The sequence below is a fragment of the Palaemon carinicauda genome, chromosome 16 (assembly GCF_036898095.1).
Source record: "Palaemon carinicauda isolate YSFRI2023 chromosome 16, ASM3689809v2, whole genome shotgun sequence".
NCBI classification, from domain to species: domain Eukaryota; kingdom Metazoa; phylum Arthropoda; class Malacostraca; order Decapoda; family Palaemonidae; genus Palaemon; species Palaemon carinicauda.
Window position 1 is genome coordinate 72,097,525 of NC_090740.1, and position 12,500 is coordinate 72,110,024.

At 34.0% G+C, this 12,500-nt stretch overlaps 1 protein-coding gene across 1 annotated transcript in view; it reads left to right on the top strand.

Annotated features, from left to right (window-relative positions):
* The window catches only part of LOC137655770 (serine/threonine-protein phosphatase 6 regulatory ankyrin repeat subunit B-like), a 226,132-nt gene that overhangs the window by 178,498 nt on the left and 35,134 nt on the right, over positions 1 to 12,500 (top strand). Inside the window, exons 6-9 of the mRNA XM_068389900.1 lie at positions 4,665 to 4,770; positions 7,203 to 7,373; positions 7,661 to 7,785; positions 8,085 to 8,178. Coding sequence (XP_068246001.1) covers positions 4,665 to 4,770; positions 7,203 to 7,373; positions 7,661 to 7,785; positions 8,085 to 8,178 — 496 coding nt within the window. The remainder of the gene's footprint in view (positions 1 to 4,664; positions 4,771 to 7,202; positions 7,374 to 7,660; positions 7,786 to 8,084; positions 8,179 to 12,500) is intronic.

Here is a 12,500-nt window from a genome sequence, read left to right on the forward strand (position 1 = left end):
TCTTTGTTGCTTTGCTTTAAACGAACCTTGAAAACTGACGTTCCTTCCTTAACTCCCAATTCATTGATGACACTGCGAACATTGTTGGCCAAATGAATGAGATTACACAAGATTAATGAAATCACTCATTAGAAGAACCATTAGCCTAATGAACGTCAGTTACGCTTAAAAATAACAGAGGAGAAATTAGGATTTTTCTATTGCAGAGGTAGTTCCGGATCAATGAAAGATTCCCTTTCATACTTGTATCATTCAAGGCCATTAAGTAAGTTGAGTAAGTGTGGCGCCGTACCCTGAAGTGGGTTTGGAGTGAAACTCGTCGACATACTCCTATTTATTCCTAGTCGATGGTCACTGGAAAAATTACATACATAAGAAATTCATAGTGACAATTAATCAAAGAAAAAAAAACATATTTAAAGAAAATTATTATTTACATTCAAATCAACAATGTTTTATTGGAAAAACTATTGCAATAATTCCAGTAATTGTAATTCCTTTGTATTCTATTTCCTTCATATTACACACATTTCAGGAACATTTCCAATAAAGACCTCTGGTATGATAACTTGATTACAAAACTTCATAACACTAGGCGAGTGAATCTCTTGGTTTTGCTATACATCGAATCTTTAAGAAATATGCACTAAGCATTAATAGGCATCAAATGTCATGAGAGAATCCCACTAATTAGTTATTCGATCTGTGGCATGTTTTATCTAGCCTAACCCCTTACAACCTCTATTTTCCGTCATTAAATTGTAAAAACATATTGATAATATCCTTTACTTACCGAACTGTTTGCTTTCCAACTGTAAGGACCGTCCGGCTCTGTCCCCTCATGGACCGCTGGCAAGTTCCTACCGGGGGAACGCCGGCGTTGAAAAAAAGGACACAACCCCTCATAATATTGTCAAACGTGTCTATATTTCATCATATTAACAGCTCTATTTAGATATTGTTATTTAAACAGCAACCCTGACAACCCTTTTAAGTCTATAAATCTCAGAACACTGTGATGCTTACCTTATAATTCCATCTAAAGGGCATCAATGTGGACTTTCGTAAGCACGTCCACTCACAAAGACGACTATTGTTTGAAAGACCCACCTTTCTGTCCCACTCCCACGCATTTGACAGGGCGGCGGGAAACGAACCGATGGTTCCCTTTGCTCGTTACAAAGAGAACGAACATATAAAGCATCCCACATAATTATTGTCCCTGAAGGAAACTTGCTCATATGTAATTTTCTTATGATTTGACAAAGCATAAGCTTCTATTAGGTGACCCGAAATTTAATTGCAAATTTTGAATTTACCACGAACAGTTATTCAAAGTTGCGCAGGGAAAAGTGAAATTTCCCTGCGTGAAATTTCCCTGCGCTTACAGTAAGGTTACCTATTATAATTCTAAGTCGATGGAAATATCCTTTCCGATATTTATATTAATATCTTATACCAAGATATCAGAGTATGCACAAACCTCTAACGGGAAACAACATCTTTGCAAACAAATAAACAAATATATTTCTAACTTTTACCAAGGATTAATGTTATTTTTACTCCCAAAATAACATGAAGTCAATACTATTCCCGAAAACAACCCTGAAAAGAAAAGGTATATGGATTTCTTTAATATATGAACCCTTTAAGTGAGATCAAAGTGGATCATAACATACGTTAGATATACATAATTATTAAATTAGAGACGAATCTCGTTGAATATTCTTTGAATTGGAGAACTGATTCGTACCACCATCACCACAATCATTATCAACCTCACCATATTATACCATATGATATTAAAAAAGGCAAGATTTTGCTCAGATCTAACTGCAAGAGAAGATAACCTAAATGATCTTTTAAATTCACAAAAAAGTAAAGAAAAAATCAATGGGGAGTCTGGTTTTCTAGGTCAAGATATGAGAATGCAAGAATAAAATATCTTGATATTCTCATAATGAATGATACTGCATAAGAAAAGAGAGACAAAGGATAATGCAAGTTATGCAGCATTTCAAACTTCTGTAATTGGAGATCTAAAGCCATAATGATTAATCAATGGGCGTCGTTTGCAACCAAATTCTAGACTTCCTTTCCTTTGGTTGTTATGCTCTGCCAAGAAGCTCGTCTGCATGATAGTCCCTCCTAAGACTTACAATACATCTCGTTTTTGTTGCAATAGCAAAATCTTTCGTTGATAGATTAATCGAGATTACAAGATAGTTCAAGACTTTATGTCAGGTCACAAGAACTGATGTGCTTTTAACTAAAGCATTTCAAACTAATTTAGTTTATTCAATATGACTGTTTGTTTAGACAAGGTCATATCATATGTCTGATAAATATTGTAGTGAATCTTGAAAACTTACATCTTAAAATATTAAGAAAAAGCCCAGTAAAAATAGGGCTGAACACGGTCTCACATTGACTCGCACAAAATACAACCTTCACTAAAAACAAAGGTGTTAAGATTGATCTATATATTACCTCAAATAAATCTACTTTTCCGAAGATTGTTGACATTCACGAAGTTTGTAATTAAGTAGCAAATTATGTACCCTAGTCCTGTATCCACCACAATTTTTTTTTTAAAGCTTTTCAGGCATATGACACACGCTTCAGCAACGAAGTTTTCTTCAGCCATGACTGGAAACTTAAAAAACTCAGGATGTGACTAAAATATACCTTCAGCTAAAAAATATTCAAGTAGAGAGGTCATAACATACCTTAGTAAGTAAAAACGTATTCTGCAATCAAATATTCTGAAAAGTATCCTGCAATCAAAATGTTCTAAAATTTATTCTGCAATCAAAATGTTTTGAAAAGAATCATGCAATCAAAATCTTCTAAACAGTATCCTGCAATCAAAACGTTCTAAAAAGTATTCTGCAATCAAAATCTCCTAAAAAGTATTCTTCAATCAAAACCTTCTAAAAGGTATCCTGTAATCAAAATGTTCTAAAAAGTATCCTGCAATCAAAATGTTCTAAAAAGTATCCTGCAATCAAAATCTTTTAAAAAATATCCTGCAATCAAAATGTTCTAAAAAGTATCTTGCAATCAAAATCTTTTTAAAAATATCCTGCAATCAAAATGTTCTTGTGTAACCTTTTTTTTTTTTTTTTTATTTTGTTCTATCTAGTGCTGTTACGTAAATTATCAAAATACCTGTAAGTAAGAGAACATGAAATGAAAGAAGAAAAAAAAATTACAAAGATCTTGTGTATAGCAAGATATTCGAACAATCCCTATATATTGATTTCAGAGGAAATTGCTGGTGACGTCATTAGTGACTGCATCAACGATTAATCTATAACTTATAATTTCAATATTCATCAATTATTTGTTATGTATGCAAATCTATAAATGAAAACGAAAGGAAATAAAAAACTGTTCGTTATTTTTCTGTTAGTGATAATCTTAAAATTGTGCAAAAGGTAACTAAATTTTGAAAAAATATCCTGTTGCTTAACTAAGTGTAAAAAAATTAAATCCCAAGCGCACTTTAAGAGGATTTTAGATATGTTAATCTACATAAAATTCCGCTTCTTTTGATACCAAATTCATTGATGATACTATTTTTTTTTCGGGTTAGACCATTTTTTCTACATATTTTTAGGAGACTAAAATGTCTCTTGTACATTTACGTTAAAAACAATTGCTAATTAAAGACCGATTGGTTAACATAAAAAAACGATAAATAAGGCAATGAAATGATAAGGAAAATAGATATTTTGGAATTTAAATATAGCTGAAACAGCGATTATGTTCAATGATTGAACATAAGGAGAGGTTCTCTTAATGTGTTATTTTCATTACTATTATTCTTGAAGTGAAGTATATATATATATATATATATATATATATATATATATATATATATATATATATATATATATATATATATATATATATATATACATATATATATATGATATATATATATATATATATATATATATATATATATATATATATATTTATTTATTTATTTATTCTGAAAGGTTAGTGTATCACCATGATCAGTAAAGCTATGCTGGTCAGGGCCTCCCATACTAAGGTTTGTTTGCTGAGAACAATTAGACAAATATCTCCTATAATCACCAACCATACTGGCCTGTAAGGTGATGAAATTAGACAAACCCCAGGCATAAAAAAAAGACATGTCTGAAGCCTTTATCCTGCAGTAGACTAGAAACAGCTGCATTTGATGTTGTTGTCGTTGCTGTTGTATATATTATATATTCTACACTCTCTCTCTCTCTCTCTCTCTCTCTCTCTCTCTCTCTCTCTCTCTCTCTCTCTCTATATATATATATATATATATATATATATACATATATACATATATATATATATATAAATATATATATATATATATATATATATACACATATATAAATGCATATATATATATGTATATATATATATATATATATATATATATATATATACATATATATATATATATATATATATATATATATATATGTATATATATATACGGGTATATATACTATATGTTAACCTTAAGACGGATTAATTTACGCATGCATTTAATCACTATTTTTTTTTAAAACTACCTATATGAAACTTGATAAAACGAATCATATGCAAATGAAGAAGTAATCCAATTGACTTATTTTCCTTTAATTTCCCAGTCATTAGGGCAGACTCCCCTGCACATATCGGCCGAAGAAGGAGACGAGGCAACCGTCAAGTTTTTCTGGACTGTTCACGTGAACCCAAATCACTCTGATAATCACGGTAAGCATTTCAGGGAGAAAGTTACGAGTGGCTTCGTTAGGTCAGTAATTGGCTTTGAGTCACATAAATGCTTATCAATGTGTTCACGATGTGTGCAAGCGTGAGTGAAACAGAGAAGTTCTTATGTTAGTTGTAAGTGGATGATGCAATGCAATCATCCATTTAATGAGTATTTACTCTGATGCATGTGCATATTTGCCGATAGATATAAGAAGTGTATAATGCGTGTGTTTGTTTGCATGTGTGTGAGCATATTCGTGCAAAGATCAATGTTGAAATCTGTAAAACGAATGTCGATGAAAACACCAAATAAGCCAAAATCATAGTACTACTTTTGTTAAACATCTGTTTCTCTTCACAGTTAGGTTAGCTGTTAAAACATTGAATGGAAAAAAAAAAATATAAAAATAGAGATATATGTTTTAAATGATGTATTAACTTCCAGATCACTGGGAGAGATGTCCGTTAGGTTTTTGTTGTTGCGGATTCTATCATCTGACTGAACAACCAACAGCTGCTTTCGAAAACTATCTCTGACAAATTCCAGTCGATCAGATGATTCAAATTATTACAGTAGTATGATGAAGACAGCAGAATTTCCTTGTCCGTACCTCACTCAACCTTCATGTTTGATTATTTTCTGAAGCTTATTTTGTTTGTGCTAACTTAAATTGATTACATAACTTGGCTTTGAAGAATTTTGCTTTAAACAGCAAATAAAAAGGTTTATACTTACTCTCAATTCACATATGAGTCTCATATACCTCGATTGAAGCTCATGCACACCTAATTACCCATGTGTGAGCAGATGTGAGTTTTAGTGAAGGTAGATGAGACTATGAGTGTGCCTACTGTACTGTATATGGTAAAAGTATCATGTAGGCTACAAGATATATAGTGTAGTCAAGAAAAGACTGATGGAAAATAATAGATAAACTGCAGTGAATCTGAGCAGGTGATTTATGAGTAAAAAGAATTTGTTCTTTATGAAGGTAAGTATAGAACGAAAGCATATTGAGAAAATAGATTATAAAATAAAAGCTGCTTACTTAAGAATATTGTTCAAAGAGAATGCAGTCCAGTTTCAATAGAAATATGTTTTGAAAATGTTTCAACTATGCAGAAGGATAGCGACTAAGAGCGTTTTTGAATTGCTGACGAGTGTAAGGTATTTCTGGATGAATTTACTCAGCATACTAGAGAAAGCTCGTGGAAAGATTTTGATTCAAGAGGTGTATCAGCTAACAAAGGGTTTGCTGTTAAATATTGGCAGTACTGGGTTCACACAAGGAAGAGGGTTTATGACGAAAGAGTCACATATGAAGTTTGAAAGAAAAGGCAAGAAGGCTGGCAGTGGCATAGATTGAGAAAGAATTTATTATTAAATTGACTAGCTATGGGGATGAGCTTGAAAATGCTGTTGATAATATTTTAAGCTCTTTTACAAGGAAATTGGAATATGATAGAATAAGTTAATAAGATAGATAGAGAGAGAGAGAGAGAGAGAGAGAGAGAGAGAGAGAGAGAGAGAGAGAGAGAGAGAGAGCACTGATTTGAACACAAAAGGAAATCTGATTCTAAGGCGATTTATGTTTTCCCGTTTATTAGATATATTTTAGATTAAGTGGTGCAAATAATCTGAGAAAGATAATTAGATATATAATCAAATATCAGCGATATGGAAATAGGTTAGGGTTGGAATATGGAATGGACGATGTTTGCAATTGATAGAGTAAAAGCGTTTACAACTAATGGCAAGGAAACAAAATTCTATGTAAACATATTTTATAGAAACCTGTAGATATTAATGATATTATGGAAGAGAAAAAAATAGAATCAGTTGAATCTTATAGTATTTGGTGGTAAATGTAAAGGATGATGACAAAATTACATTAAGATATAATTCATAGAATAAGCAAGGAAGATAGCAGAATATTTATAAAAGATTTGAATTAGAATTTAGCCTCAATTAAAGTCAGCGTTATAGTATATTAAGAGTCAATTGAAAAAATACCCTAAATGGAAAAGACGCTAGAACATTTCTATAGTTTGTATAGTGTAAGAAAAAAATAAAATGTGGAGATAAGAATAAGTGATAAAGCTGTTTACGAAGATGAATCACTGTTCAGATATTAGTTGATGGCGTGTAAAGAGTGGAAGATAATTTTGTAAAAAGAAATACAATCTAAATGTGTTAGAAGAAAGTAGAGAAAAAGCAAGAATTATTTTTCCTCTTCATTTTTACGTCTTTCATCTCTGGAAGGGTAAGCGGCACTTTTTTTTTATAAACTCTTCCTTTTTAATTTATCCTCTTGTTTAATCAATGATTGAGCTCATAACTTAGTCTTCCACTTCTCGGTAAATTATTTTCTCCATGTATCTTCTGTTTTCTGTCTATAATCGAGTTTACATCTTTGTAACGGCTCCTCCAGATCGAACGCCTCTTCACGTTGCTGCCGAAAAGGGATTCACTCCCGTGGTCGACATGTTAGCAGATAAATTTAAAGCCAATGTGATGGACAGGACGAAGGACGGAGACACGCTTGTGCACATCGCTTCCCTTCACGGACACCCTGAAACGGTTATGGCTTTTCTGAAGAAAGGTAAACTAACTGATGTTCTTACTCAGTGGTTAGTAGTCTTTTCAATCAATGTCTTTTAACTTATGCGACTTTTCACCTGATTTGAACCGTTTCTATTGAGATTACTTTCACTCGCTTACGAAAAAAAAAAAACTTCAACACAGTCATTTGGCTATTTAGAAATAGATTTAAAAGAAATTATGATAACGAACTATTGGAAAAAAATCTTCGGATAACCATCTTCTGTTGCGCTAATGAAATCGATAAACAAATTAAAGATTATAATAAAACATTGTTTGTTAAAACAGGTGTGCCGCTACATATGCCGAATAAAAGTGGTGCCCGATGTATACACACAGCTGCCCAAAGAGGTCATGTCGGCGTGGTTAATGCCATTCTACATAAAGGAGAACATGTTGATGTGACTACAAATGTCAGTTCTAAGTTTATGATGCTGCTTTTCTTTAATGAACTTTGATTAAATGTCTTCTGATAGGAACTCCATCAATATTTATTTCACACACATTAAATGAATGTATGTAAATCACATCTATATCCCATATACTATATATCAGCTTCAGATCAGGTATGGTGACCTTAAATATGTTTTGTGATCCAAAGCAATAGAACATTGAATGACACTACTCACAATGAAAACCTTCCTGATAAGCATAATCATTCAAAGAAAACATCCATGGAAGAATTTATTATTTTTTCCTCTCCTCTCTTCAGGATGGTTTCACTGCCCTTCACGTTGCTGTCAAAAGCGGAAAGCCGGGGATGGTGGAGGCCCTGCTCGGACACGGCGCTAACCTCACTATGCAAGGTAAAGGGTCTTGGATGGCGATTCTTAATGGGATATTGAGAATGGATGGTTTTCTGATGGGAAATAGAATGGATGATCCCAAGAAAGGAAATAGAATGGATGATCCCAAGAAAGGAAATAGAATGGATGATCCCAAGAAAGGAAATAGAATGGATGATCCTCAGTATGGAAATAAAACCGATGATCCTAAGAAATGGAGCAAATTGGAAGATCCAAAGAAGGGAAATAGAATGGATGATCATCATAATGGAAATAGATTACACAATCCATGGAAAGGTAATAACATGGATGATCCTCAGTAGGGAAACAGAAGGGATGATCCTTAGAAATAAAACTGAATGGCAGATCCCTACAAGGAAAATAGAATGGATGATCCTCTTAAGAGAAATATAATGGATGATCCTCTTAAGGGAAATAGAATGGATGATCCCTATAAGGGAAGTAGAATACACGATCCATGGGAAGGATATAGCATGGATGATACTCAGAAGGGAAATAAAATGAATGATCCTCAATAGGGCAAAATAATGGATGATCCCTAAATGGAAATAGAAGGGATGATCCCTCTAAGGGAAGTAGAATACACGATCCATGGGAAGGAAATAGCATGGATGATCCTCAGAAGGGAAATAGAATGGATGATCCTTATAAGGGAAATAAAATGAATGATCCTCAATAGGGCAAAAGAATGGATGATCCCTAAATGGAAATAGAAGGGATGATCCCTCTAAGGGAAGTAAAATACACGATCTATGGGAAGGAAATAGCATGGATGATCCTCAGAAGGGAAATAGAATGGATGATCCTTATAAGGGAAATAAAATGAATGATCCTCAATAGGGCAAAAGAATGGATGATCCCTAAATGGAAATAGAAGGGATGATCCCTCTAAGGGAAGTAAAATACACGATCTATGGGAAGGAAATAGCATGGATGATCTTCAGTAGGGAAATAGAAGGGATGATCCTTAGAAATAAAACAGGATGGCAGATCCCTACAAGGAAAAAAAGAATGGACGATCCTCAGAAGGGAAATAGAATGGATGATCCTCAATAGGGCAAAAGAAGGGATGATCCCTAAAATGGAAATAGAATGGATGATCCTCGGAAGGGAAATAGATTGGAAGATCCTCAGAAGGGACATAGAATATTTGATACTTAGAGTGGGAATAAAAGGCATGATCCTCAGGAAGAAAATAGAATAGTTAATCCTTAGAAGGGAAATAGAATGAATGATCCTCAATAGGGCAAAAGAATGGACGATTCCTGAAAAGGAAATAGAATGGATGATCCTCAGTAGAGAGATAGAAGGGATGATCATCAGAAAAGAAATAGAATGGGTGATCCTCAGAAGGGAAATAGAATGGATGATCCTTATAAGGGAAATACGATGAATGATCTTCAATAGGCCAAAAGAATAGATGATCCCTAAAAAGGAAGTAGAATAGATGATCTACGGAAGGGAAATAGAGTTGAAGATCCCTAGAAGAGAAATAGAATGGATGATCCTCAGAAGGGACATAGAATATATGATCCATAGAAGGGAAATAAAAGGGATGATCCTCAGGAAGGAAATAGAATAGATGATCCTCAAAAAGGAAATAGTATGGATGATCATCAGAAGGGATAGAGAATAGATGATCCTCAGAAATGAAATAGAATGGAGGGTCCCTAGAAGGAAAAAAAGAATGGATGATCCTCAGAAGAGAAATTGAATGGAAGATCCTCAGAAGGGAAATAAAATTGATGATTCTCAGTAAGGAAATAGAATAAAAGATCCCTAGAAAGGAAATAAAACATTTGATCCTCAGAAGGGTAATAGAATGGAAGATACCTAGAAAGGAATAGAATGGATGAACTTCATAAGGGGAATAGAATGGATGATCCTCAAAAAGAAAATAGAATAGAAGATACCTTGAAAGAAAATATAATAGATGGTCCTCAGAAGGGCAAAAGAATGGATGATCCATAAAAGGGAAATAGAATGGAAGATCCCTAGAAGGTATATAGAATAGATGATCCATATACGGGGAATAGAATGGATGATCCTCAGAAGTCAAATAGAATAGATGATCCTGAAAGGGAAATAGAATGGAAGATCCATAGAAGAGAAATAGAATGGATGATCCTCAGAAGGGAAATAAAATTGTTGATCCATAAAGGGGGAATAGAATGGATGATCCCAAGAAGGGATAGAGAGTGGATGATCCTCAGAAGGGAAATAAAATGGATGATCTTCAAAATGGAAATAGAATGGGTGATCCTCAGAAAGGACATAGAATGGATAATCCCTAGAAGAGAAAAAGAATAGAATATCCTCAGAAAGAAAAAAGAATGGAAGAACCTTCAAAGGGAAATAGTATGGATGATTCTTATAAGGAATATAGAATGGATGATCCTCAGAAAGGAAATAAAATAGAAAATCTCTAGAAAGGATATAGAATGGATGATCCTCAGAAAGGAAATAGAATAGAAAATCCCTAAAAAGGAAATAGAATTCCTAGAAGGGAAATAAAATGGAAGATCCTCACAAGGGAAATAGAATGGAAGATTCCTAGAAAGGAAATAGAATGGAAGATCCCTAGAAGAAAAAGAGAATGGAGGATCCTCATAAAGGAAATAGAATGGAAGATCCTCACGAGGGGAATAGTATGGATGCTCTTCAGAAAGAAAATAGGTTAGAAGATCCCTGGAAACGAAATTGAATAGGTGATCCTCAGAGGGAGAAATAGAATGGATTATCCCAGAAGGGAAAGAGAACTGAAGATCCTCACGACAGGGAATAGAATGGATGATCCTCAGAAAGAAAATAGAATAGAAGATTCCTAGAAAGGAAATTGAATGGATGATCCCCAGAGGGAAAATAGAATGGAAGATCATCCAAAGGGAAATAGAATGGAAGATCCTTAGTAGAGAAATGGATGGATGATCCTCAGAAGGAAAATATAATAAAAGATCTCTAGAAGGGAAATAGGATGGGGTGATCCCTGGAAGGGATATAGAATGGACGATTCTCAGAAAGGAAATAGAATGGATGATCCCAATAAGGGAAATAGAATGGATAATCATCAAAAAGGAAATAGAATGGATGATCCTCAGAAAGGAAATAAAATGGAAGATCCCTAAAAGAGAAATAGAATGGATGATCCTCAGAAGAGTAAATAGGCTAGAAGATCCCTAGAAAGGAAATAGAATGGATGATTCTCAGAAGGGAAATAGAATAAAGGATCTTCAGTAGGGAAATAGAATGGAAGATCCTCAGAAGGGAAATGGAATGGAAGATCCTCGGAAGGGAAATAAAATGAATGATCCTCAGAAGGGGAATAGAATAGGAGATCCCTAGAAAGAAATAGAATGGATGATCCTGAAAAGGGAAATAGAATAGAGGTTCTTCAGTAGGGAAATAGAATGGAAGATCCTCAGAAGGGAAATGGAATGGAAGATCCTCAAAAGGGAAATAAAATGAATGATCCTGAGAAGGGAAACAGAATGGATGATCCTCAGAAGGGAAATAGATTGGATGATCCTCTGAAGGGAAGTAGAATGGACGATCCTCAGAAGGGAAATAGAATGGAAGATCCTCAGAAAGGAAATAAAATGAATGATCCTGAGAAGGGAAAGAGATTGGATGATCCTCTGAAGGGAAATAGTATGGAAGATCCTCGGAAGGGAAATAGAATGGAAGATCCTCAGAAAGGAAATAGAATGGAGGATCCTCAGAATGGTAATAGAATGGATGATCCTGAGAAGGGCAATGGAATGGAAGATCCTCAGCAAGGAAATAAAATGGGTGATCCTCAGAAGAGAAATAGAATGGAGTATCCTCAGAAGAGAAATAGAATGTATGATCCTCAGAAGGGAAAGAGAATGGGTGATACTCAAAATGGAAATTGAAGGAATGATTCTAAGAAGGGAAATAGAAAGGATGATTACCAGAAGGGAAATAGAATGGAAGATCCCTAAAAGAGAAATAGAATGGATAAACCTCAGAAAGAAAATCGAATAAAAGATCCATAGAAGGGAAATAGAATGGATGATTCCTAGAAGGGAAATAGTATGGAAGATTCTCAGAAGGAAATTAGAATGACTGATCCTCAGAAGGGAAATAAATTGGATGATCCTCAGAGGGGAAATAGAATGGAAGATCTTCAGAAGGGAAATAAAATGAATGATCCTGAGAAGGGAAATAGATTGGATGTTCCTATGAAGGGAAATAGAATGGAAGATCCTCTGAGGGGAAATAGAATGAAAGATCCTCTGAAGAGAAATAGAGTGGAAGATCCTCAGCAGGGAAATAAAATGGATGATCATCAGAAGAGCAAT